We start from the raw sequence: 26,508 nt of genomic DNA, 5'->3' as shown, positions 1-26,508 counted from the left end.
AGGGTAGTGAAGGCACGGGAGGAAGCTCACCCGGAATTCTTTAAGGCAGAAAGTGATGGCCACCCCTTCTTGGGCCTGCAACTGCTGGAAGTCTTCCTCCCCAATGCTCATCTCAGTCACCATGGCTTTGACGGTGCTGTCTGAGGGCAGGAACAGGATGAACCTGGGCCCATGAATCCCGCCCCCTCCCACCCCAGCTCTGCTCCCCATCCCAGGCAACGTCCAGCACCCTCACCTGCCTCTTCCTCCTGGTAGCTGCGCAGGATGACCCTGTGGCCATGGCCAATGCCCAGAGTCACTTCGGCCAGTGCAAGGGGGAAGGGCAGAATAGCCTCTCCCAGAACCCTGTGGGGAGGGCACAGCATTATACTCAAGGCTCGATCTCGCCCAGTGTTTTTGCTCAGAGGACCTGAGGCAGGGCAGTGACATGTGCACCGGCACTGAAGGGGAACTGCCATGGGCCAGGCCTAGCATGCCCCGGGGAAGGAGGTCAGGGTGGGCAAGACAAGGTCCCTGCGCCATCAAAAGCTTCCAGGCTGCGGTGGGAGAGCAGTCCACTGCAAGGGACAGGGACGACGAGCAGAGCCCAGAGAAGGCAGCAGGAAGGATGGGCTGTTTGCACTGCACCAACCAGTCTCGTGCTGTCCCTATAAAATCGGCCTGTCAGGGATACATGGTGATACATATTTACAAATGAAATAACATCTAGAATTTGCTTCAAGATGATCAGGCAGGAACTGGCATCTGCCTTTATATGTATTTGAACTTGTCTACAAAAAAATGAGAAATGATTGTTCATTATAAAAAGGAAGAGAGGGACCGGCCGGTGGCTCAGGCGGTTGGAGCTCCGTGCTCCTAACTCAGAAGGCACATGGGCCAGTGGGCTCTCAACCACAGGTTGCCAGTTCAATTCCTCGAGTCCCTCAAGGGATGGTGGGCAGCGCCCCCTGCAACTAAGATTGAACACGGCACCTTGAGCTGAGCTGCCACTGAGCTCCTGGATGGCTCAGTTGGTTGGAGTGCATCCTTTCAACCACAATGTTGCCGGTTCGACTCCCACAAGGGATGGTGGACTGCACCCCCTGTAACTAGCAACGGCAACTGGACCTGGAGCTGAGCTGCGCCCTCCACAACTAAGATTGAAAGGACAACTTGAAGCTGAACTGCACCCTCCACAACTAAGACTGAAAGGACAACTTGACTTGGAAAAAAGTCCTGGAAGTACACACTGTTCCCCAATAAAGTCCTGTTCCCCTTCCCTAATAAAATCTTTAAAAAAAAAAAAAAAAATTAAAAATTAAAAAAATTTAAAAAAATAAATGAAAAGAGAAATAGCCTCAAAATCCAAGCCAGAGGTGACAGCCTTCCCTTTTTCTACCCAAAGGATATGTGAGCAGCGCGATCAACAAAACTCAGAAAACCACTGTTGGGACCGAAAGGGACCTTCAAATTACCATGTCCTATGGCTATCAAAAGAAATGAAGACCTTGGGCTACTCCAATGCCAAGAGCGGCCAGCATGGGCATGAGGGGAGCCACTTGCTTCTGCGCTGGTCTTCTCCAGGGACCTGTGCCTCTGGAGTCCCCAGGTCCGGGCCGGGCACAGCCCCTGCATGTTCAGATTGCCCAGAATGGCCCCAGCCCCACAGCTGCTTGTTCAGGCAGCCCTCCTGGATGACAGCCTCTCCACCCAGCCTCCTGCCTTGGCCTGGGGACTCCTCAAGGCTAGAGCCTGCACAGCCAGGGAGAGGGGCTGCCCTTGAATGGGGAACACCGTCAGAAGGATGACTGAGCTAAAAAAGGGCTTTGAGCCCCTCAGCCACAAAGCTTCAAGACAGACCTCCAAGGTTGCTCAGCCCAGAGACCTGTACTCTAGAAGAGAGCTCAGAATGAGTCTGACTGGCCAGAAAGCCAAGCTGGAACCTTGAGGTGGAGAATACAGGCTCCTGAAGACATTGAGGAACAACACAGGGCAAGGGAGCTCCCTGCCCCTCCTCCACTTAGCCTCTGCCCTTAAAGGGCCAGACAAGAATTTGAGAGCAGACTAGGCTGGGTGAACGCTGAGGGTCACAGACACCCTGACCCCAAAGAAGGAAGACAGGGACCTAGGGCTCAGCTTTTGGGCAGGGGGTATACTTACTTTGCTGGGGCCCGGAGCATGTGGGGGCATGAGGCTGGGTCAAAGACAGCCTGCAGGGACTCGCAGTCCTGGAAGGACAGGTTGTGAGTCTTCCTCACCCCTGGATGGGCAGACAGGGTCTCAGTGGGCATCACCAACCTCTACCCCCACACCTCGGGGATCCCCTGCCAGGCCAGCTGCCCACTCACCGTATTTGCAGTGCAGCTGGACCACCAGGAGGCTGCTCCTGCCATTTAGGGAGATGCAGCATTTCTCCACTGTCTTCTCCAGCATCACCAGCGAGCGGAAGACGGACAGGAACGACTGAGTAGGGGGAAAACATCAGGCCAGCACTGCACCTCCACCGACCAGCTTTCATGTCCCCTGTAGGCCCTGGCCCATCGTGGGCAGGAAAGGAGCTCTCACAACCTATTGGACATTTACCAATCTGGAATGTCACCACACTCCAGGTCCCTGGCAGGATCAATCACCCTCTCCACGTCTGCCATTCCCTCCGGGGACGTCTTCACTATGCCTCTCACTGCACTGCACTAGATCGCTCCTGCAACACCTCTCTCCCCAGGTAGCATCTGAGTGCCCCTGAGCAGAGGCACTGCTGGCAGAGGTTCCTGGAGGGGTGCAGTGCCACTGCTGAGGGAAGGGCCTCACCTTCATCAGGATCTTACAGCGCAGTGGGTCCTGACCAGGGGTGGCCGCCTGGTACAGCTGGAAGAAGAGTGGGGCAAAGAGGAAGCAGGCATAGGCGGAGCGAGAGGAGTTCACAGTCCGGAGCGAGAGCTGGGCCAGAAAAAGCAGGGAGAGGGATGATGAGGTTAGGGGCAGCGACAGGCCCAGTCCTTTGGCCTGCTCTTGCCCTAATGTCCTCCACCTCCATCACCTGTTGAAACCCTCCCTCTCTCCACGAAGCCTTCGCTGAGTTGGCCTCAGCACTGCTCCCACAGCCAAGGGCCCTACACTGCTGTCAGCACACTGTCTTTTCCCCTAGTCACCCCCCACCCGCCACCAGGAACTCCAGGGAGGGCAACTGCTCTCAATTCACACACAGGCCTGGGACGATGACAGAGCCCAAACTGACGCCCCAGCACTGGGGAGTTAGAAACTGAAACTCAGCTGACAAATCTGTCCACGGGCATCCTGCCGGGTGGAGACGAGACTCAAGCCCAAAACAGGACTCCCTGTTGGAATCCCACCCACCCACAGGTTCCAGTCCCTCACCCCGTCTTCCAGGGGCTCCAGGTAGAGCTCGTCCCCGATACGGGATAGAGAGTGGACCGCCTTGCCGAGCACTGCAAGGGGACAGGAAAATCGGTGGTTAGTCCGGCGCCTCGGGCCGTCCCACGTGCCCCCGCCCCTGGCTAGCCTCAGCTCACCCTTCACGTTGCCGCCCGTGACTAGACACTTCATACTGCCCCGAGCACGGAGGCCGGGCCTGGCCTGCGACCCGGCTAAGACTGGCGGCTGGCCGGCGGCGGGACCCCAGTCGGGTCACGGCTTGCGCGGCTCCCCTCCGGGTTTCCCCCGCGGCGGAGGCCCGGGGCTCGCTTCGCGCGCACCGCCCCTGACAGCCCCGCCCCCGCCTCCTCATTGGTCCACACACCCGCGCCTCCGTCACGTGAGAAAAACGTTCGCCGGCTCCGCAGTCACGTGATGAAGTCCGTTCTGGGGCGGGCCCTGGTCACGTGAGCGGGTGGGCCTGGTTGGTGGCTTCTCCCGCGCCAGCCCACCCCCGGCCCCTGTCGCCCCTCCCGAGCCGGGCCGCTCGGCGGGACTCAAGGTGGCTGCGCACCTTAGCGCGAGGAGCGCAGAATACGCGGTCCCAGGGTCACTAATTTAGTACAGATTTCCTGGGTGTCTGTCGGGGATACGGGGTCGAAGCGAGACCGTCCGCGCCCAATCCGGGCGGGGGTCTCGGACACTGGCGGCAACCACCCGGGCGAAAAAGAGATGAAAACAATTGCGGCAGGATCCGAGGGTGGGAGGTGGCTGTTCATTCTGGTTTGGAGGCTCCTTCATTGATCGATGAAGAACAGAAGATTCTCCTGGCAGAAAGGGGTGGAAGGGTGTACCTAGCAGGGGAAGCGAGAGGAAAGGCTTAGCGGTGCGTGGGGCTTTGCCCTGTGGGGAGGTAAGTGGTCTGTGAGCCTCGCAGGGGCTGGGGGCTGCCAAATGACAGGGGACACTATGGGAAGCACTGGAAACGTTTTACGAGAGTAGAATCATGCTTATGTGGTCATTTTAAAAAGACCACGGAGTGTATAAAAGGGGGGTTTCATCAGCCAGGGAGGTCTACCCTGGCCCCGCAGTGTGTAGTGTGTGTAATGTGGAAGGGAAATCCTGGGGGAACTCGCTGACCTCTAGTTGCCGGTAGCATCAAAGTTCCGTGGTGTTGTGACGGACCCTGGGCCTCCCTGCGTTCCTTTGGGGCGGGGTGGGCCTTGCACCCCTGGTACTGTCTGCAGTGAGGAGAATATATGTCTGCAGGCCCCTCGCTCTGCAGTTCCTGGCCTGCAATTCTGGACCCGTTTCTCCCTCTCCTTGCCCTCAGTTCCCTTCCCTCACCAGGCTTCCTTAGAGTGCTGGGGAGGTTATTCTTGCCTTCCAGGGGGATCAGTATAAATGGTACCACCTCTACCCAGGCATTTAGGTCAGCAAGCTGAGCTAAATTTAGGGAGTCATCTTTGACCCCACCCTCCCTTCACCCCACATATTATACAATTCTTCAGCAAGTCCTGACTGCTCCACCTCCCAAACAGATGACAGTTTTGGCTTCCTCTTCCATCTCCAGGGCCATCCTGGCTCAGGCCACCGTCATCTCTCACGTGGATGACGGTAGGAGCTCTTTGAGTGGTCCCCTGTCTCCTCCAGTTCAGTGTCCATACAGCGCCAAAGTGACCTTCCTAATATGTCGATCATGTCACGCCTCTCCCTTGTTTAGACCTTCCAGTGGTTGCCAACTACTACACGTGCCATAAAAGCCCAACAGCTTACCCCGAACCTGCAGGAGCTGGCCCCAGCCGTCTTCACCCATCTCTGGCCGTCCTCCGCAGCCAGCTAGCCCATCACTCTGAACCCACCACACCCTTTTCCACCTCGGGCTCTCTGCATGGGCTGTTTCCACTACTTGGACTGCTCTTGCCCCTTCTCACAAGCTGGCTCCTCTTCCTAGGGCTCAGCTTCAGTTGCCCATCCTCGATTGGGCTTCTCTTCCCGGTCCCCACCTACTCTCTAGCTAAGTCCTTGCTCGGTTATCCAACAGCACTTGGCACAACTCAACATTATTCCACACGTGTGGGTGCATTTATTACCGGCCGTCTTCCCCACTGGTATGTTAGTCAGCCCGTGAGCTCAGGGACCACGTCTGTTTTGCTTGTTGCTGTATTCCTGTGCCTCACAGAGGGCCTGGCCCTCAGTAGGTGATCAATAAATACGTGTTCAGTGGAAAATGTGTGAAGCTGAGCTGCCTCTGAGTCACTTTTAGCACATGCTGTGGTGAAAGGAACAAATCTGACTTCCAGCCCTGTACCCACAGCTCCTCCCTTCCCTGGACGAGAGCTGCCCCCCACATTCTGTCAGAGGAACAAAAGAACCTAGCACAGCCTTCTCTTCCTTACCTTCCTCCTGGCTGGGCCTCTCCCTCTTGTACACCAGTGTAAGGCAGCGTAGCCTCACAGCTTCTCTAGCTCTGCCCCACACCATTACCTGAGCAGCCCACCTGGAACAGGAGACAGACGTCAGAGCTCCCTGGAAGGCCAGGAGGGGCAGCTGTGAATAACCGCAGTCATGTCTGCCCCTGATCCCTATGGGCTGTAGGGTCCTGTGGCCTTGAGGTCTTTGGAGCAAGGCCCGGGGGAGAGGGAGACAGATTCTTTGGGACTTTTAATGAGTCTTTCTTCAGACACACACGCACACACACACACACACACACACGCACACTTGTCAACAATCAGAATCACCCAGCCCTTCTCAAGGGCTCAGACCCTGGAAAGGAGCCTCGAGCTGGGAGTCAGGAGGCCTGGATTTCTAGTCTGTGCTTCAATATGGACTTGCTATGTGACTTTTTGCAAGGTCCTCCCTGTCTCTGCAGCTGTCGGTGGCATGAGATGCTCACTGAGGTCCCTCTGGCTTCCCTGTGCCTCATCTGGCCACGACTCGAGAGAGCAGCTGTAATTGGCCATATTGCTTCCCCCAGGCTGTGGGGCTGGAAAGGAGTCCTCCAGCGGGAGGCCAGGTGGCCTCTCCAGGTTTGCCATTGGCACAGCCACTAACTCCTCTCGGGCCGAGAAGGGAGAATGCACGTGGGCAGGAGGGCCTCAAAATTGTCAGGACACCTTTGTGTTGGGCAGGGGGTGGGGATAGGGATGCAGATGATAGGGGTTTGTGCCAGAAGTCGGGAGGCCTGGGGGGGCGTTCCAGTCCTCTTCACAGATAGCCTCAAGCAAGTCAAGGCCTTCTCTGGGCCTCAGTTTCCTCCTTGATCAAATAGGGTGGTTGGACGAGATACCTTCTCAGGATCGTTTCAAACCCCCGATTCTTAGAGTCTTCACCATACCCCACATTAAAGGTGGCCTCCTACAAGTACGTAAGTATGTAAGTATGTGGGAATGGGGGGGGGCAAGAAACGTGCTTACCATTTCAAACTTTTCAAATATTATCTGTCGGGAAATTTCTTCACATCTCACCCAACTGGTTAGGTGTGAAGTCGCAGGAATCCCCAGAGCTTAGTAATTCATTCATTGAACACATATTAGACATGCTTTTCTAGGTTCAGGAGAGAGTACAGAACACAAACTCCTGCTCTGCTGGGCCTCCACTCCGCTGGGGAGAGAGACGAGGGGGGACGGCCTGTGCCAAGGCTGGGCTGTGCACACAGAAGATGATATGTGTGGTTACTCTGGGGTAACCAAGAGGGCAAGGCTGCTCTGAGCTGCTGGGGCTGAGCTGGCAGGGCAGTACTTGTCCACTGTAACTTGGCGGCACACGCCCGTAGGCAAGCCCTGCCTGGGCCTTTCTTGTTCCCGGCATGGCTTCCAGCAACCAGCGCAGGCTCGGCACATAGTATGTTGAATGACAGGATTCAGAGCTTACAGGACTTGAACCCAGGTTGTCTGTTGAGGTGGATGATGGGGTTCTAGGCACCAGCCCGCCTAGGTCGGAGTCCTGGGTCCATCCCTTTCAGGTTGTGTGCAAATGCATACATTGCTTATATTCTGAACCTGTTTCCTCATCTGTAAATGGGGGGAGGGTAATAACGGTCCGCACCTGAAAGGGCTGTTGGAGGATTAATTTAGTCAATGCTTACAAAGCTCTTAGTACATACACTCTGTCATGTTGCTAGGATGATTATTGCTGTCCGACCGCCTCCATCTTGAGTGCGCCCTCACAGCATTCTAGGGTCAGGACCAAGAACAAAATAAATCATCATTGTGAAGGAAGCCAGGGCAAATCCACACTAGGAAGGGGGGGGAATCCACCCCCCCCACCCCCGGATCAGAGCAAAGGCGGGATGGGGGTTGGCGGGGACAGGGACTGGAGAGGATTCGGGAGTTAGCTGTTGCCCTGAAGCTGCCCCTTGATTCTGCACCCTGTGCCCTCTGCCTCGTTAGGAGAAGGTGAGTGCTATGTCCTCAAGCTGCCGGAGGCGGGCATGAGGCAGTGACTCCCCGCACTACCAGGCGTGGTACACAGATGAGACCAGGTCTCTCCAGTCTGCAGGGTGGGAGGCGGAAGGGAGATGGGATGGGATTTTTTAAATCCACAGCGGGGATGGGAAGGGGGAAGTGCAGTCTTGTTCACCAAAACCCCAGCACGCTGGAGTTACAGGGCCCCCTTGGAGCGCAAGTGAGGTAAGTTTAGGACAAATCAAAGGCAGCGTGCTTCACCCAGCAGGGGAGGATACCGATGGAACTCATTACCCCAAGATGTGGTCTCAGCTGGGAATATAAATAGCTTCACAAAAGGTTTAGATAAATCCATGGATGACAGCTCCGTTCATGGGTTAGAAGGGGAAGGAAGCTGTTTGGGGCCTGCTGGCCTGTGGGGAAGGCCCCAGGGCTGCAACCTGGCCTCCCTAAGAGCTGCCCATGGGACCCAGTTGGCAGCAGACTTCAGGCCACAGGGACCCCAGGGGGCAGCGTCAGTGTCCCTGCAGGCTAGAGCCTGAATCTACGGGTTTCTGCCTCCACCCCCAACCCTTAACACTTGCCATGCGTTGTTTGGGGAGATAAGAGCACCACCAACTCTGATAAAGCGTCCTGGCCGAGCTGTCCCCTAAGGGACCAGCAGAGGGAGACAGACACCGTGTCCAGTCCCAGCTCCCAGAATAGAGCCAGGCGACTTGGCCTCCACAAGGCAAGCAAGCGCCCCTGGGTCCCAGCTCGGTGCCCACGCTGTGCTAGACATGTGAGGAGGGAGGGGCTGAGATGAGCTTACTACAGGGCCAGGGGCACAGACTTCAGGAAACTGGGGGCAGGGCAGGGAGAAGGCCACTAATTAACAGCAGGGCAGCTCTGGGGCCAGGGCCATCTTGCCCTCTGTCCCAGGAGACGGCTGAGCCCCTGGCTGGCAGGCGTGGGTGTCTATAGGTCCACATTATTCCGTGGGGACACATAGAGAAGGTGCTTCCAAAAGTTCTGGGGGACAGTTGGACCCCCGAGTTCTGTGTGCCAGCCCTGGAACCAGTACCAGGCCAGGTGTGGCTTTCGTATGTTTTCCACTCAAATTCTCCCCTGACATTTCCTTCTGCTGACCTCTCCTTTCTCTATACCACAGTCCTTTGTACACCTTGAGATCTTGAGTCCGTTTAACAAATTTTGTAGCAGGCAGTGGCTGAAACTGACGTGTGCTCAGAGCACTCTTTTGAGGGCCACAAGGTGACCTCAGAAAGGTGCCTTTGGGGCTGGGAGGGGTGAGCTCCTCAGAGACCCAAACCACCCAGGTCTGGCAGACAGACAGCCTGAAAGCCCAGAATGGGGCTGGCACCCGGCACAGCCAGGACGGGCGGGTCCCTCTCGTCCCTTCCGAGCTCACTGTACCCCGAGTGTCTCCCTTCCTCCTCCAACACACTGAACCCCTCCGGGAGACTGTCTGGGACGCCAAGTCAAATGCTCAAGAATCACTCATCATTGGGGAGTTGAGCAATGGCCCAATTCTAGAACTCTCTAGAGTTCTGTGTCTGTACCCTGCATGGGGAATCAGAGTGGGGATGACGGGAACAGTCTCCAGGAAGCAGGGTCAAAAGAACAGAGAAGGTGCAGACACGTAGACATGGGGGCTTGCAAGGGGCCGGTGGCATCACTAGCAGAGGCAGGAAGATGGCATATGAGGCAGATGATACTGGGTTTCCCCCTAATAAGACCTAGCTGGACCATCAGCTCTAATGCGCCTTTGGAGCAAAAATTAACATAAGACCTGGTCTTATATAATATAATATAAAATAAGACCGGGTCTTTTATTAATTTTTGCTTCAAAAGACGCATTAGAGTTGATTGTCTGGCTAAGTCTTATTTTCGGGGAAACAGGATAATCCTATTTAACATCATTGAGTGACGTGCCAGAGACTGGCCTTGTATTAACTCAATTGTCCCATACTCTGAGGAAAGTACCACTAGCATCACCCCTGTTTTATGCAAGAGAAAACTGAGGTGCAGAGGGGTTAAGTGACTTGTCCAAAGTCACACACCTAGTAAAAGGGGAGCGGTCACCCTCACCAGTGTCAGTCTCCCATCAGCGCAGGCACTGGGGGTGGGACTCCCTTCTCTGCCACATGGGATGGCCCCAGGGAGGTGCTGTGTGCTCTGACCCCAGCCCCTGAGAAGCCCAGACAGTCTGGAGGAAGCCCCAGGAAGCCTGAAGGGAGGCGTCGTGGGGAGGGAGGGGACAGAGCGGGAGGAGCCGGCAGTGACTCAGCAGGGGAGGATAACGATCTTCCAGCCCAGGGAGAGGTAACCCCACTCCTCTGCCAGGGGAGACGGAGTCACGGAGCCCGAGGCATGGGTTTGCCAGGGCAATGGAACATCCTGGGAGAATGCAGGGAAAGCTCCAGGCGGGCAAGGGAGGAGTTGAGCACAGGGGGTATCCCTTTGCCCCTGTCCTCCTCACACACCTACCACCCCACTATCCTTGCAGACTGGCAGCTCAAGCCCCGCTAGGGCAGAGAGTGGCCACCAGCAGGGCCTGGTTCGTCTTGGCTTCACGGGGAGGCAGGTGGGTGCGGTGTCCTCGGGGAGGCCTGAGCTAGTCCAGGTATGGGTGGGGGACGCAAGGCAGGGTAGGGCCCTTGCTGAGGTAGGAGGAGGCCCCGGGGTTTCCGCTGACATCATGGCCAACTCAGGGTGAGGCAGGGCCCTCTGGGCTCCTGCCCAGTGGAGGGAAAGGGGAAGTGCACACCTGTGCCTTTCCGTACCCTCCTGCCCTCAGTGGCCCCCGGGCCTGTACATTCACACTGGATGTGCTGGTGCGGTAGTGGCGAGGCACTCCTCCCAGGGGTGGATCCCAGGGGGCCCCCTAGGCCCTCCCTGTGCAAGCCATACAGTCTGGCCCTCAGGCAGCACGAGTCCCCTGGCCCTGGTTTCTGCAGGCAGGTAGGTGGTCCTTTGCTCAATCCATGGTTCAAACTCTCCATTCCTGGAAACTGTAACTCTAGCTGAGGGGATTAGAGCACTCTTGGGGTGGCGCCTGTCACTGACCCAGGAGGGCGATATGGGGTGCGGCCCAGCATTACACGGTCAAGTCATATAGTGGGTGATGGTTGGTCGGCAGGGGAGCCCAGGTCTCTGTTCCAGGCAAACAGGGCCTTTTTCTGTCCCAAGGAACTTCTTACTGTCCTGAAAAGACCAGGCATAACCCGGGTTAGGTACCTTATAGCCTGGGGGCGCTGGGCAAGTACTGCGGTCTCTGGAGCCGCTCTCAGCATTCAGCCTCTTCTCCTTTGAAGAGTCCCCTGCCTCAGTGTCCCCCTCTCCCCGCCCCGCCCCAGGTTTGCACCTGCATGGTGTAGCTAAAAGGGCATGGCGTCGATGGCAGACAGCTCTGGGCTCCAGTCCTGGTTCTGCCGCTTGTGTGACCTCAGACGAGTGACTTCATCTTACCAAGTCGCAGTTTCTTCATATATAAAATGGGGAAATAACAGTTCCTATTTTATATGGTTATAGTAAGAACGAGATAAAATTGTTCACATAGTGCCTCAGTATAGGACCTGATTCGTGGTAAGAGTTCAGTACATTTAAACTAGAGGCCCAAGGGAGTAACACGTCACCTAGAAAAGCCAGGCAGTGCAGGAGGCTGGCAGAGTCGCCATGGCAGAGCCCGGGTCTCCTGCCTGCACACGGGTCAGCGTCCTTCCCTCTTCCCCACGGCTCCTTAGGGCTCCTCTCTGTGTCTATGGCGCGTGGCATGGAGTCGATTCTCCTGGAGTGTTTGGTGAACGAATGAATGAATTGGTGAATGTCCTTACTCACCTCTGTGGGCTTCTCCACCACCACGCTCCTGCTCACCCATCACAGGTGACCAGACCAGAAGCCTCTCTAGTGCAGGAATCTAGGACACGCAGGAGCCAGGGGCCCTCCAATGCCAATTCTGCTGCTGCCTGGAACATGGTGTTTTGGGGCATCTGGAGAGGCGATGCCAGTTATGGGGGAAGGTGGGAGGGAGAGGGGGGACCCTAGCCTGTCCTTGAGCCAACAATGACTCACACCCACCCCTTGGAGGGCAGCTCAGTCATCACCTGGTGCCAGCTAGCCCTGCCCCCTACCCAGCCACACCCCTGGGCCTTACCTGCCACCCAACCGTGGATGGTAAAGCCTGGAGTCTAGGCCAGCAGGCAGCAAAGCAGTGTCTTCCTCTTCAGCTCACTGACACTCCCAGCGTCCTGTGGGGCAGGAGGGCAGAGGTGGTCATATTCCATTCCACAGAAAAGTGATGGGTTTGTCCCAAGGTCACACTGGTCAATTGGGAGCCTGCCGCTGGGACTCCCAGCCTGGCCCTCTGCCGAGTGCAGGGAGCCCTGCGGACTATGCCCAGGGCTACCTCCGTGGTGCCTCAGCCTTTGGTTGCCTTGCCGCTGCCCCTCTGGCCATCCAGCCACATTTCCACCCTGAAGCTCCACCTCCTCCCAGAGCTCTCCTTCCCTCTCCATCCTCTGATCTCAGACAGTTTAATGAGTGTCCCTTGTCACAAGACTGTGAAATTCTTGAAGGCAGGGGTGGGTTTTCCTCTTCCCTCGGTCCTTTATAGGGCCTAGCACCCAGCAGGGGCTCAGGAAATGCCTGCACAACACACCATGGGACAGATGGATCTGGAACTCAGGGGGGGCGGTGCCTCCTCTAACCTCTGCCCTGCCCCCACCAGCAGGCAGAGCAGGAACTTTCCTGAGGTCCCCAGCTGGAAATCAGAGGGCAGCCACCTGTGCCCTGCCACCCCACAGAAACCCTGGAGGGGCTATTGCTACTCAGCTTCTCCCCCGATCCCAGCAGCCCACTCCCATTTGGGATTTGGCAGAATAAAAGCACAGTCTTTATTCCAGCCCCCACCCCAACCCAATTGGCAGCTCCTAGCCTGCTGCCTTTGCCCAGACATGGCAGAGGGGCACTGGCAGCTTGGAGATGGAGTTGATTTTCCCTTTGGCAGTGGGGCAGAGGGGGAGGGGAAAGACTTGCCCCCCCACCCCGGTGAGGGGATAGGGTAGGGATGCAAGTCCAGACAAGAAGCAGAGGCAGAACATGACTTCCCCCGTTTGTGGGGTCACAGCACCAAGCCCAGGGGCTGTGTGTAAAGCCAATTGTCCCTGTACCCACCTGGCCTGGGTCCCCATCTCAGAGTTGCAGCCCTGGGTTCCTGTAAACCAAAGCTTTCTAGACTCCTGAGGTGAACACTTGCTGGAGGCAGGGGCCACATGGTAAGCGCCCCCCCCCACACACACACACACACACTGCAATCTGCTCCTCTTCCTCCTTGGGCTCCCGCCTCCTCCCCTCCTTCCCACCCCCACCCACTTATTTGCCTCTTTGTGTCTCCTCTTTCCTGCCCTGTCCCTTCTCTTCTCCCCCTCCTCTTCCCTCAGCCCCCACCCTCCTCCTTCAGCTCCCCTCTCCCCCTTTCCCCTTTCTCTCCTGGCCCCTTCCTCCTCTCCTGCGGTGGGGCTGCTTTCTCCCTGACTCAGCAAGGTGCTTTATAAGGTGCTGAGGGGGCTCAGCCAAATCCAAACCACATTGTCTGTACAGATACTCTCCACAAGCAGCAGGCTGCAAACCAGGGGAGGACTTGAGCCGCTCCCTCCCCTCCGTGGTTCCTTCCCTCTGACAGAATGGCTGCTAGGGGACCTCCTGGCTGGCCTGTGTCAATCACCCACTGGGCATCTATCTGCCTTCTGACCGTGGCATGGGCATCAGAGATCATTGGGTTCACCAGTCAAGAATGTCATTGAAATTCCAGCATTCAGGCGGGGGGAGGGGGCAGGGGGGAACTTTTTGAAAGGGCCCCTCCAAGGTAGGTTTCATCAGAGCTGTTGCTGATGCCCCAGAAAGTCCCCTGCCCCCCACCCCAGGCCAGCTCCCCTTTCCCAGTTCTTTTTCTCAGGGAAAAAAAAAAAAAAGAAAGAAGAGGGAAAAAAACTCAACAACAAAGTCTGTCCCACTCCAGTGAGGTAATTGAAAACAAACTTCTTCCCCACCCCCCCACCCCCCCACCCCAGTTCTAGAAGTGCAGAAAAGGGAAGAGCTGCCCTGGGAACCCAATTCTGGTCATGCCCCTGCCGCCTGCTCTGACCTGCAGGCTGGAGGGGCTGTGGCAGGGCTGGCAGGATGTCCACCTTTCTCTGGGTCGGCAGGGGAGGAATGGGGAGCACAGCTCTGATGCTGTAGCAGAGGAATCACCTTCCAGATCTGGCCCACCACTGCTTCTCCCTCTTTGGAACAACAAAGAAACAACAACAAAAACAACTCATTACCAAATGATTTCATTGCTGGGCTTGTTCTAGAGCACTCAAGCCTTGGAGACCAAATGACTGTGCCCCAAGAAAAGTCTCGAAGTGGGGCTTTCTGCACCACCCCAGATGAGAGCGGTTTCCTCTGCACTCTCCCTGGCAGCCCTCTGTAGAGGAAGGGAGACCTGGAGGGTCTAGGTTTACGGGTCCCCTGGGTATCCCGCCCAGCAATTCCCCCCCAGGCCTGAGGGAAGGGAGGAGAGCACTCCACAGCCAAACCACCCCTACCCCACCACCGGAAAAAACCAACAACCCCAAACCCCAAAGGCAGGAGGAAGCCAACGTCTTTATGGGGAAGCATTTCACAAATGGGGTCTGTCCCTCGCCTTCAATGGGAGCATTCTCGCTGAGTCATGGGTGAAGCCCTAGTGTGGAAACTGGTCCCGGTGCCTCGTGCTGATTAATGAATTAAAATCCCCCACCCGTGTGCACGCTCCTAGCCACTGAGAAGAATGAAGAACCTTGTGAACTTGAGGGAAAAGCCCTCCGCCAAGTGCCTTCTTCTTTCCTGCGAGCCGGGCAGAGGCCTGTGGTGCCCTCTTCCTCCCCCGCAGGGGGCATTGTGAGCCGGTTAGTCACCTGCCCCGGCCGAACGCCTCTCTTAGCCCCAGCTTTTGGAAACGGGACAGGCGGCGGGACAATAGGCAAGAGGGGCGGTCAGCCCAGACAAAGGGCAGCAGGAAAAACACCATCACTTGCTTGGAGGCCAGCTCGCTGGCATTTGGGAGAATGTGTCATTGCATTTATTGGGTGTGGGGGGGAAGGTTAGAGATGAGGAGGCAGAGGTAGGGTGTGAGCGGGACCCGCGCCGGGCAGCGGGCAGTGCCCCAGGCCGACACCAAGGGCGAGGGAAAGGAGCGGGCGGCTCCCTCCCAGAACTCTCCGAGTTTGCAGACGGACTGATGCCCTCCCTGCCCCCTCCCCCAGGAGGCCCAGGGTGGTACCGCCGCAGCCTCGCCTCACCTCACCCCCCCTCGGTGTTGTGGGAGGGAGAGGAGCCCCAGAAGCCCTCCCTTCTCTCCTCCCCCCCTCCTCCCCCCACCCCGGGGAGGGCCGCTACAATTTGTGGTTACAGCTTTACACGTCAGAAAAAAAAAAAAAAGTTTGCAGAATGTCCCACACCGAAAAAAAAAAAAATCCGAAACCGAGCGAAAAAAACCTGCGAGTGGGCCTGGCGGATGGGATTATTAAAGCTTCGCCGGAGCCGCGGCTCGCCCTCCCACTCCGCCAGCCTCCGGGAGAGGAGCCGCGCCCGGCCGGCCCGGCCCCCAGCCCCATGGACTTCCGAGCAGGTAGGAGCCAGGCGTCCGAGGCCCCGGCCCCCGCCCCCGCCCAGGAGCCGCGAGATCCGGTTCCGTCCTTCCCCCGGGAGCCCCAGCCGGAGCCGGGCTGGGGAGCCAGGAGCTGCCCCCGCCAGCGGCGCTCAGGCCGGGGGAGGCACAGCTGGGCGCCCTCGAGAGCGGCCCGGCAGGGACGCGGCATTCCTGGATTCCGCTCGGAGGGGCCAGGAGGTGGCCCGGGGCGCGGCAGGGAGCCCCAGCGACCCGCAGACCTGGGGAGGCGGCCACCTGGAGCCCCAGCGAGGCGGGGTCCCGCAGATCCCAATGGACAGAGCCCCGCGCAAAAGTCGGAGAGTCCGAGGCGGGAGCGGGGCTGCGGGAGGGAGACGCGGCACGCGGGGAGGTGGGGGCCGGGAGAGGAAGAAGGAGGTGGGAGGGAGGGAGGGAGGCAGAGGGGAGCCCGGGGCCGGGCCGGTGGGAGGCGAGGGGAGGCCGACACCTCGGGCCGCGCAGCTCTCCCTCCCCGGCCCGGCGGGAGGGGAGGGCGGAAAGGAAGGCGGGAGAGAGGGGAGAGGCGGCGGAGGGCTGAGCGGAGCCTGGCTGGGCCGGGCCGGGCCGCGGGCGGGACTCGCGGCTTCCTCGCTGCGCGCGGCGCGGCCGGAGCCCACCATGCTGCCCGCGGCCGGGGAGCCGGCGGCAGGTAGGGGCAGGGTGGCGGGAGGGGCGGCGGCACCGAGCCCCACTCCCGGCCCGCCGTGGCCTGGGAGTGATTAGAGCGGGGGGCGGGCGCAGCCCAGCCGGACCGGGCAGGAAAAAGTCCGTCACCGGTCGGGGAGCAGCGGCAGTGGCCGCTCGGCATTCGCGGCCCGCGGGAGGCGGGCGGGCCGGGCAGAGAGTTGACGCGCGGGAAGGGGCAGCGGCCGGGCCGAGCCGGGGAGCCCGACGCCCGGGACCCCGCCCCCGCCCCCGCCGACGGGAAGGGAGCGACCGGGCGGGAGCGGGCCGGGGGTGGGGCCCGGGACGCCCGGGCCACACAAGGGGAAGGCGCCGCCGCCACCGGGAGGGGGCCGAGAGCGAGAGGTCACCACTGAGGGGGGAGGGCTAGCGAGCGGCCGCCGCCGCACAGTTATTGGGCCGAGTCCCTCGAGGGAAACCTTGTCCCCCCGGCTTTGCAGAGTCCTCTCATCTCTGCTCTCCCTACCTTCCTTCCCAGCAACTCCACACTGCGCTCCAGAAGCCCTACCCAGGGATCCCCAATCCCAGAGGACCCCGTCCCAGTTTCCTCCTGCGCCCGGCCTGGCCTTTCCCCCTGGGGTATGAGGGGGCTGCCAGGAATGGAGGGGTGGCTGGCGGTCCGGCATGGCAGGAGCAGTCCAAACCCTGGAGAGAGGCGGTGGGTGGCGGCACTGGACACACTCCTGTAGGCGCTCCCTGACCCTGACCCAGAGGGACATCTCCTGCTCTCAGTGTCCAGACAGACCCCTGCCCCGCATCCCAGCACACATTACCCCTCCCTCGGGACACAATTCCCTGAGAGACTAGACCTGCTCCCACCACTGGCTCAGACACATTGGCTGCCCTGGAGCCACGCACTCAACCAGGGGCACAAACGGGCACCAGGCAGAGATTGCAGCAACTGTCACCCAACAGCCCCAGAAGTGTCTCCTGACTGGTGTAATGGCTCCCTCTCCCCCTCACAGAGCCCCGCACTTCTGCACACCACCCTGCCACACCAGCTACTCTATTAGTGACACTTCACATTCCTCCCTACACTCCCACCTGCTTGTTCACACCCTGGGTCCTGCCCGCTCCCTTGGAGCCCCTCCCGCCCTCCGGATAACAACACCCCTTTCAAACTCACCCACACACTTGCCCCGACTATTTCCTTTGCTTGGTCTCGGTGCCTCACGTTCAGCGGGCGGCCCAGCTCCCCTGGCTTCCCCCTGCTCTCTCCCAGCACGTTCAAGGGTCCTTTTGCAGCGCACTCCGGAACCCTCTCACTCCGACGAAAGCCCAACTTCTGTGACCACACTGACTTCACAAGGCAAAGCGGCTGGCCCACCTGGCTGCTTCTCTCCCGGGCCTGGGTTTCTTCTGTCATTTAAGTGGAAGAGAAGGGCAGGGAGGGGGCTGCTGAAGAAGACCGCAGACATGGAGCCCCACGTGGTTTGCTGAGGAACTTGACACGCATAGTGCAGCCCCAAGGTCTCCTGATTTCTGGGCCCATGTGTCCCCACTCACTAAGCCACTGCTCAGTGGCCTGGGGGATAGGGAAGGATGGAAGGGAGGGGAAGGCAGAGGACACAGGAGGTCCCGCTGTTTCTGTGGGCCTTTCCCTGCGAAGGCAGGTTGGGAAGCTCCCCCAAGGGCCCTTTCCTACAGTCTCAATGCCTGGGTCTCACACCACAGTGGACACACCACCCACTAAACTGCTTCATCCCCCTCAACAGACCCCTCTAAGGCCACTAGGATTTTGTCCTGGTCTGGCCTGAGGGGCAGGGCTTTTCCTTCTGGCTCCTACATTTAGCCCAGCACCTCTCGAGCTCTGCGATGCCTCCCTGTCTCCTACGTTATCCGCTAGCTCTTAGCCACCAATCCCAGGGGCAGAGTCTCCCTGCTGACTTGTCCCACCCACCCCGGCCACACTGGGACATCTGTATTGTGTGTATCGCTGAGCCCCGTCACCCTCACTAAGTGAGATCAGCCTCGGGGACAGGCCAGGGACCGAAGGGTAGCTGGCTAATGACATGCATACCCGAGTGTGCTGCATGTCCGAGTGGCCATGCACTTGCGTGGCTGGGTGTGTGTGTGTGTGTATGTGTGTTCGTTCATGAGGGGGGCCTCGGTTCCCAGGGCCCAGGGATCTGGATGGAATTAGGGGCTGGCCCAGGCGGGGGCCAGGATGGGGGTGGGGGGGCTGTAGCAGGAAACGTGAGCTGCACTCATTAGCTCCTCACGTGCTCAGGCAGATTTATAAACACAGGGGAAGACGGGATGTAAACAATCAGTGGGCAGCAGCCAGAGGCAGAGCTGGGGCGGGGGCTGGGCTGGGGGCCAGGACTGGGGGAGGGGGCCCAGGGCACAGCCCCCAGTGGCCAGGTCCACCTGCACACCAAGAGCCTGGAGAGGAGGATGGGTGAGGGCTCCAGGATGCCCACTGCACTCTCCCTTCTGGGGGACACAGGCTAGCTGCAGGCTGCTTAAAACCAAACCACAGGTGTTCTCAGCCCCAGACGCTTTCAGTTTTGCTGCCTGAGCTATGCGGACATTTTGCCCAGAGTGGAATTTGTAATAACAGAGGGTATAGCCCTGTCCCCTTTCTCCTCTCCTAGCCTCTCCCTCTGGATTTGAGACTCCTTCCCTCTTTCTGGGTCTCCATGGATCGGTCAGTTGGATCCTTCTGCTCTCTCTCCTGCCCGCCCCCTCCCCCCCCACCCCAGCCTGCAGTGACAGTTACCTCAGAACTGAAATATTCCTGGAAACACCGGCCTTGTCTGGTTAATTTCATGAGCCGTTTTTCTGCCCAGATGACTTAGCTCTTGTTTATCCAAAGGCTTCTCCCCTGCTGTCCCTGTGTAGGGAGCCAGTGCTCCCCAGAGATGTCCCACAGGGCCCAGAAGGGGTTCATGAGTGCCCCCACCCCTCTCCATGGGATAGGCACAGCCCCGTCCCAGAACTCTGGCTGGCACGGCTGACCAAAGCAGGGTGGGTAAAGAGGCAAACCCAGCTCCCAATTACTGCTTCAGTAAGGACCCTCAGCATTGCCACTAACTGTGAGTGATGCTAGACTCAATCCTGAAAGCTTCCTCAAGGCTGGAAGGGCCACTGCCCACCTCAGCAGGTCTCCAACCTCCAAAACTAACCCCACCTTGTAGGACCTTAGAGGTGATTCAGCCAGATACCAGGCTGAGGGTAGCCCGAGGTTTCGTGCAGAGAAGGGCCTGGAGTTGTCTTGGGTTGTGAAGAACAGGAAATAGAAAGGAACTCAGCATCAGCATGAGTTCGGATGAAAAGAAAGAATGAGGAAAGGAAGACTCAGGAGGGAAGGCATAGGCTGCAGACGGCAAAGAGGAAAAGGGGCGCCTGGCTCCTCAGGGAGCAGCTATGTGCTCCCTGACCCTGCTCACTGTCCTAAAACATACATGTGCGTGGGCACACACACCCCCTCAAACTAAGAGCCTTTCCTCCAAGAGGGCCGGGTCCCTGACCTAGCAGCCCCCCTACTCCCACATTCCATTGGTAAAGCCAGCCAGTCAAGCATCTGAAAGAGTCAAGACTGACCAGTTGGGCCACTGCAAAAGTCCCCAGCTGAGCCTTACACCCCGTAAGACATTCTATACAATTCGAATCCTAAACCCTTCCAGGTTTATACCCTCTCTCAAACCTTGACCCAGTGTTAGGACTAATTGTAAACTTAACCTAGTTTAATTCTTAACACCAAACCTATCCTAACTCTAAGTACAGTCAAGTTGGATATTAAACCCATATCCAACTTATTTTTAACTATCAAAACAACATATGTCATTGCAGAAATTTTGGAAGTATAAAATATAAACTAGCAGAAACCACTCATGATCTCACATCTCCCCAAGCTCAAAATCCATACTAGCCCTACTCTTAGTGACATGCGTGCATCACCCCATCTGACATTTGAATCAACACATTCACAGACCTGAGTCCCTGCCAACCCTCTGCCTGCCCAAACCTCACCACATCCCCCAGCTGGACTCAAACCTCAGCCACACTCACTCGGCCAAATTCCAATAAACTAACCTGAAACTTTCAAAGTAATCCAGTCCTTAAAGCTAACCTAGCTCAGTGCCAATTACAGCCTTATCCTGTCCTAACCCAAGCTGCCTTTCCCAAGTCCCAATGCTCACTGAATCCTAGCTCAGTGCTCTTGACCTTGGACCTCACCTAAAAGCTGGGGAAATCATGTTTCCCAACTGCCTATGTCCACACAGCATTGACCCCTGGCCTCTGGCATCCGGGGATGCCCAAACTCCCTAGCACCCTCAGCTGATAAACCCATTCATCAAATCCATCATTCTCTCTCTTCCCCTTCCCCTTCCTCTCTCTCCATTGCAGGCTAATTGAAAGGCCTCATTCAGGTCAAACTGTTCCCCATCCAAAACCGTAGATCAGAATAGGGCAAACCTCCACACAGCAGGCAGTCCCCGAGAGTGAACACCAAATCTCCTTTATTTTAATGCCATCCTACACTTGCACGGCAAGGACCAAATCCTAGAATGGTCCCACCACTGACCACAGGAGTCAGCCCTGTGTCGTCCTCCTTGACCCCGCCTGGTGGCCTGACCCTGTACCTTGCCTCCTGGAGCTTCATGGGGCCTCCTTTGTTTTGGGGGGCAGCCTCTCCTTTGCACCCTTCCCAGGGCTGACTGCTCTTAGCTGGCAGCTCTGACATGTGCTGTTTCCCATCCCTTGGCTCCCCGCAAACTACAGAGGGGCTGGGAGGCTGGGGAAGGAGGCTGAGGTACACCTGGAACCCGGGCATACTGATCCATGTCCCTAGGCCTGGCCCCGGCCCTTACACACACATGTCAGCACATACACAGTGACTTTTATAGCTGACACACAAATATACGCTCCAATAGCTACTGGTAGACACACACCCGCAACATACATGCCTACACACACACACACACACACTTTCTTGGACCAGGAATGCTCCCCTCCTCCATACCCCCTGTCTCCCATCTGGCGTCCCACCCTCACCCCCCCTCCCAGCCCAAGGTGGGGACAGACACCTGAGGGGCTGCCAGCTGCTTCCTCTCCGGGCCAGGCCCGCCCTCATGCTTCTTGCCCATCCTGTCTGCAGGGGACTCGTGGGGGATGCTAGCTTGCCTGTGCACCGTGCTCTGGCACCTCCCTGCTGTGCCAGCCCTCAATCGCACAGGGGACCCAGGGCCTGGCCCCTCCATCCAGAAAACCTATGACCTCACCCGCTACCTGGAGCACCAACTCCGCAGCTTGGCTGGGACCTACGTGAGTATCCAGGGCAGTTTAGGGGTCTGGGATTTGGGTGAGGAATGGAAGAGGAATTGGGGCAAGAGAGACAGAATGGTGGAGGGGTCCTGATGAATGTGGGGTGATAAGGAGGGGCCCTTTGGCTCCAAGCAGTCTCTGTGTCTGGCCTCTCTCCTGCCCTTCCCTCTTAGGTGCCCCCTCCTCCCCATCCCTGGCCCCAGGACTAGGCATGTGGGCAGGCCTCGCACCCGCCTTGGCCCATTGCCCCACTGGCTGCCGGCCCAGCCGCCCGCCTCCCCCTGGGGGCCGGGGAAGTCTCCTCTGTTTACACCGTGTTGTGGTGTCTCTTGCACGGGCGGGGCTGGGTGGGGATGGAGGGGCCCCACCTCCCATGCCTGTGTTCCAGCTCGCCTCTGCCCCAGACCTGGGGCCCTGCTGCTCTGGACCCATGGGCCTCCCTTCTGTCTGCCTCTCCCATCCTAGTTGGGCCTCCTAGAGGGGACTGGTGGGAAGGGGGCTGCAGGGAACCCAGGCCAGTGGTGGCAGGGGACGCAGGGTGCGGATGAAGTTCTGCCATAAGGATGTGGGGCGGCTCAGAGGTGTTCTGAGAGCCCAGGAGAGGAGGAAGGAGGGTCAGAGTTAGCGAGGACCACTGGGAACCGGCCCCCTCTTCCCGTGTTCCTCTTCCACATCCCAGACCCTACTTTGGAGCCAGGGAAAGAAAGGGGAGGAGGGCAGTGGGGGAGCTGGCTCCAGCCCCAGGATACACCGAGGAAATTAGTTTGTCTCTATGCTTGTCAGCGTGTGAACCTCCCCCTGGGCCCTTGCCTGTCCCAGGCCTCGCCCCTCTCCTCTCCCTTTCTCTCCCCAGCTGAACTGTCTCCCTCAGCCCTTTCCCTGGGCCCCAGGCTTCTCCCCCGGGGGGTTGGCAAGGCTCTGTCTTCTTCACTAGACTGGCTTCCATACCCTTCCTCCTGCCCCACTCTTGCCACTGCCTCAGTTGCTTCCTTCCGCAGCCCCGCTCCGATGGGCTGAGCCCTTCCTTGGGGCTTAGTGAGTACCTTCTGTCCCCAGCCCTTCAGCTGCTAGGACCAGACATGTCAAGAGGCAAATGGAGCTCCGATGCCCACGGGCCCCTCTGCCTTTCCCCCCGCTTTCCCCTCTCTGGTTTCCCTGTCCAGAAAACCTTTGCTTGACTCTGCTACCCCCTCTAGTTCCCGACCCTTTTTCTCTCCTGGCTTTCCCTGCCAAATTTCTCGAAGGAGTGGTCTACACCCTCTGCCTCCACTTCCTCTCCACCCACTCACTCCTTAACCCCCTGCAATCTGGCTTCCAGGCCACCGACACGGTTCTCTCCAAGGTTGTCAGGCATCTCCTTCTTGCCAAACCCAACGGCACTTCCTAAGGCTCCTTCTGCTCTGTTTTACAGCCACGCTGCTGAGCGCTGCTGCCTTCTTGAACTCTTCTTGGCTCCGCACTCTCCTGGTCCACCTCCTACCTCTGCGGCCTGGCCTCCTGGGGCCTCCTGGCTCCTCTTCCTCTTTGCCCCGCCCCCAGGTCGGTGCTCCCCGGAGGCTTGCAAACACAGCCAGGCAAACCAGCGAGTCCTCCCCAGGATCTGCTGCTCACTTTTTCTCTTCCTGCACCTCTCTCCATAGGAGAGCTCAGCACCCCCATTGCTTCAACTATCACCTCCATACAGGTGACATCCCCGGAGAAACTTAGGGGAGGCCTGTGAACAGAGGCCCAGCAAGTGCATTGATAGGGCCAGTGTCAGGGGACACGGGAAGCAGAAGCTTCGGGGGCAGGTATCTCCTGGGCTGCGAGCTGGCTGCTTGCCCCCCTCCTTCTTTCCCTTCCCCATCACCCTCTCCTTTCTGCAGCTGAACTACCTGGGCCCCCCTTTCAACGAGCCCGACTTCAACCCACCTCGGCTGGGGGCAGAGACTCTGCCCAGGGCCACTGTCAACTTGGAAGTATGGCGAAGCCTCAATGACAAACTGCGGCTGACCCAGAACTACGAGGCCTACAGCCACCTTCTGTGCCACTTGCGTGGCCTTAACCGGCAGGCGGCAGCGGCCGAGCTGCGCCGCAGCCTGGCCCACTTCTGCACCAGTGTCCAGGGCCTGCTGGGCAGCATTGCGGGTGTCATGGCGGCTCTGGGCTACCCGCTGCCCCAGCCTCTGCCCGGGACGCAGCCCACCTGGGCCCCTGGGCCCGCCCACAGCGACTTCCTCCAGAAGATGGACGACTTCTGGCTGCTGAAGGAGCTGCAGACCTGGCTGTGGCGCTCAGCCAAGGACTTCAACCGGCTCAAGAAGAAGATACAGCCTCCAGCAGCTGCAGTCACCCTGCACCTGGAGGCCCATGGCTTCTGATCTCTGACCTTTACCACCTCCTCTTTCCCTTCTCCCTCCAACCCTGCTCCCACCTGGGAGGAGAAACCTGTATGCCCACACTTGTTGAGCCAGGAGACAGAAGCGGTGAGCCTCTGGCCCTTCCCGGACTTGGAGGAGGGCGTGATGCAATAAGGCCCATCTCCTCCCACTTCCCAAAGTTCTGCAGGTCTGGGGAAGAGGTGCAATAGGCCGCGTCCCATTTCCACAGGAAGTAATGCTCAAGGGAGCCCGAAGTGGTTCGAGTCTGTGCAAAGGCTCTCTCTCCTGCTTCCTGCCCATCACCTGCCAGTGCCCAACCAGCCCCTCAAGTGGCACTTCCAGGAAGCATGCCTGTAGGGCAGGAAGGGGGCCACCACAGCACGTGCCTTTCTGGGGTGAAGCCCTTTGACTGCCCCACTCTCCTTAGATGGGTGTTGCTCCCCTACCCCCATTAACTCCATACATCCAATTCAGGAAACAAACGCAGTGGCAAGTCCAAACAGGAAGAGATAGGATTAAGAATGGAAGAGGTGGGGTCTGCATTGGAGGTAATACTGAAAGCAGAGGGGCAGGGACAGACCAGACCCAGGGGTCACGAAGGCAACTGTGGCACAGGCTAGCAACCAAAGGATCGTGCCTCGAATTTTCTTGCCAGCATCATGGTGCCCTTCTCCGCCCCCTTTTCCAGGGTATCTGTGGGTTGCCCAGCCTGGGGAGGGCAACCATAGCCACAGCCACAGGATTTCCTGAAAGTTTACATTGCAGTAGCATTTCGGGGTGTGGGGGGGCAGCTCCCCCAGGCCCTGCCCTCCAGCCCCAACCACTCATGACTGTTTGTTGTATTAATATTTATTTATTTGGAGATGTTATTTATTAGATTATATTTATTGCAGAATTTCTATTCTTGTATTAACAAATAAAATGCTTGCCCCAGAAGCTTCTCTTGGCGTGGCCTTGCTCCTCCTCCTGGCTCTTATCACTCATTCTCCTGGCCCTTCCCCTCCCCTGGGAGAGCCTGGAAGCCCCAGAGCTACCTCAGGAAACGCAAAGAGCTTGGGGAAGAGGTTCTCCCCATTCTGTCCACCGGGGAAGGTGTGTACAGAGCGGACTTCACTCCAGCTCCCGCCTTCAATGCCGTGCTGCTCGGTAATCCTCCCAAACGCCTCCGCTGTGGCCTATCTTCCTTCTCCCAGCCTCTGCTCAGTCTACCTCGCCTCTCTGGATTACTTTCATGGTCTCAGGTCTGTGTCTCTGCAAAGCAGTTTTACCTGCCCCTCTGGTGCCCTCCAGTGGTTAGCCCAGGCATTCAGTCCTCAGTTTCCCCAGAACCCCTACCTGTGGCTGCCTACAGCCCCCTCCTCCCCAGCAGTGACCCTCACCTTCTCAATGCCCTTCATCTCCTAAGACGGGCGACGGACTGCGGCCAAGTTACGAGTCTCAGCTGTGACTACTACTTTCCCTCCAATGTAAGACGGCACATTTCTGGGAAAGAGAAAAACTCATATTGGACTGCAAGTGAGCGGGAAAGATGTTATTCGAGGGGTGACCTAATTCAAATCCCAGTTTCATAATCTATTAGCTGAATGACCTCGGACAAATTATTTAAAGCTCTAGTCTCCAGTCCCCATCTGTAAAATGGGGATATTAAATTCCCTTACACGGTTGTTGGAAAGGACAAGAGACACAATAAAGGTAAGACACTTGGCTGCAGCGGTGATTCATAACTAGATTCCTCAGGACATCTGGCGTGTCATGACACTAGGGAAGAGCTGCTGGGTGAATGAACGGGGTAACTGCTCCCAGGGAATACATGGATGCTTTATTATAACACAAGGGGCTCCTGGAGACCGTGCCCTAAGTGAAGGCAGTAACAAGTGATGATGATGTTGATCCATCTAATGACCTGCCCATCACCGTGCTAACTGGTGTCGGAAAGATACAAGAAGTGCAAGACCTAGGAGGCCGGCCTGGTGGCTCAGGTGGTTGGAGCTCCCTACTCCTAATGCTGAAGGCTGCCGGTTCGATTCCCATATGGGCCAGTGGGCTCTCAACCACAAGGTTGCCAGTTTGACTCCTCGAATCCCGCAAGGGATGGTGGGCAGCGCTCCCTGCAACTGAGATTGAACACGGCACCTTGAGCTGAGCTGCCGCTGAGCTCCCCCCCCCCCATGGCTCAGTTGGTTGGAGTGCGGGCTCTCAACCACAAGGTTGCCCATTTGACTCCCCCAAGGGACTCCTCCCCACAACTAACAACGGCAACTGGACCTGGAGCTGAGCTGCGCCCTTCACAACTAAGATTGAAAGGTCAACAACTTGACTTGGAAAAAGTCCTGGAAGTACACACTGTTCCCCAATAAAGTGCTGTTCCCCTTCCCCAATAAAAATCTTAAAAAAAAAAAAAAAAAAAGAAGAAGAAGTCCAAGACCCAACCCAACATGGCTGCTGCCCTTGTGGAGCCTGCGATCTGCGTAGGAAGAGAAGACAAATGAACCTGAGTGCTAAGGAACTACACGTGTGATGTGCATTGGGAGGTACCGGCAAGTGCCTGAGCCACGGGAGAAGGGAGAGGCTGGAGTGTAGGTGCAGAAGCTATTGGACTTGCTTGTGGGTGGGGCAAGCCAGGCTCTGCTGAGTGTCCCTGAGTCACCTGGCCCAAGTTGGAGGGCACATGCCCACCCTGAGGGGTCCAGGCTCTTCTTCAGGCAGAGACATCTGCCCAGACATGGCCAGGGGCACCTGCAGGCTC

General features: G+C 58.0%; 2 protein-coding genes across 6 annotated transcripts in view; one reads left to right on the top strand and one right to left on the bottom strand.

Annotated features, from left to right (window-relative positions):
* Positions 1–26,508, bottom strand: part of RAD9A (RAD9 checkpoint clamp component A) — a 52,069-nt gene that overhangs the window by 2,316 nt on the left and 23,245 nt on the right. Inside the window, exons 3-14 of the mRNA XM_074336772.1 lie at positions 13,900–14,038; positions 11,911–12,004; positions 11,595–11,722; positions 7,457–7,526; positions 5,751–5,851; positions 3,510–4,592; positions 3,355–3,425; positions 2,788–2,916; positions 2,328–2,442; positions 2,140–2,239; positions 236–345; positions 31–140 (exon numbers count right to left, since the gene is read on the bottom strand). Of these exons, the coding sequence (XP_074192873.1) occupies positions 31–140; positions 236–345; positions 2,140–2,239; positions 2,328–2,442; positions 2,788–2,916; positions 3,355–3,425; positions 3,510–3,543 (669 nt within the window). The 5' untranslated portion in view covers positions 3,544–4,592; positions 5,751–5,851; positions 7,457–7,526; ... (1 more) ...; positions 11,911–12,004; positions 13,900–14,038. The remainder of the gene's footprint in view (positions 1–30; positions 141–235; positions 346–2,139; positions 2,240–2,327; positions 2,443–2,787; positions 2,917–3,354; positions 3,426–3,509; positions 4,593–5,750; positions 5,852–7,456; positions 7,527–11,594; positions 11,723–11,910; positions 12,005–13,899; positions 14,039–26,508) is intronic.
* CLCF1 (cardiotrophin like cytokine factor 1) lies at positions 15,162–24,698 on the top strand. Of its 5 annotated transcripts, none has more exons than XM_074336778.1 (4): positions 15,415–15,742; positions 16,610–16,710; positions 21,236–21,402; positions 23,268–24,698. In XM_074336778.1, the coding sequence occupies exons 3-4, from the start codon at positions 21,250–21,252 to the stop codon at positions 23,760–23,762; spliced, it is 648 nt and encodes a 215-aa protein (XP_074192879.1). In that variant the 5' UTR covers positions 15,415–15,742; positions 16,610–16,710; positions 21,236–21,249; the 3' UTR covers positions 23,763–24,698. The 5 variants fall into 5 exon arrangements, with proteins under 5 accessions (XP_019593317.1, XP_074192879.1, XP_019593319.1 ...); XM_019737760.2 differs by having other exon boundaries at positions 15,415–15,799; XM_019737758.2 differs by lacking the exons at positions 15,415–15,742; positions 16,610–16,710 and adding an exon at positions 15,162–15,408.

This window comes from Rhinolophus sinicus, linkage group LG06 (genome assembly GCF_036562045.2).
Source record: "Rhinolophus sinicus isolate RSC01 linkage group LG06, ASM3656204v1, whole genome shotgun sequence".
Lineage (NCBI taxonomy): Eukaryota > Metazoa > Chordata > Mammalia > Chiroptera > Rhinolophidae > Rhinolophus > Rhinolophus sinicus.
This window is presented reverse-complemented; position numbering and strand designations above follow the sequence as displayed.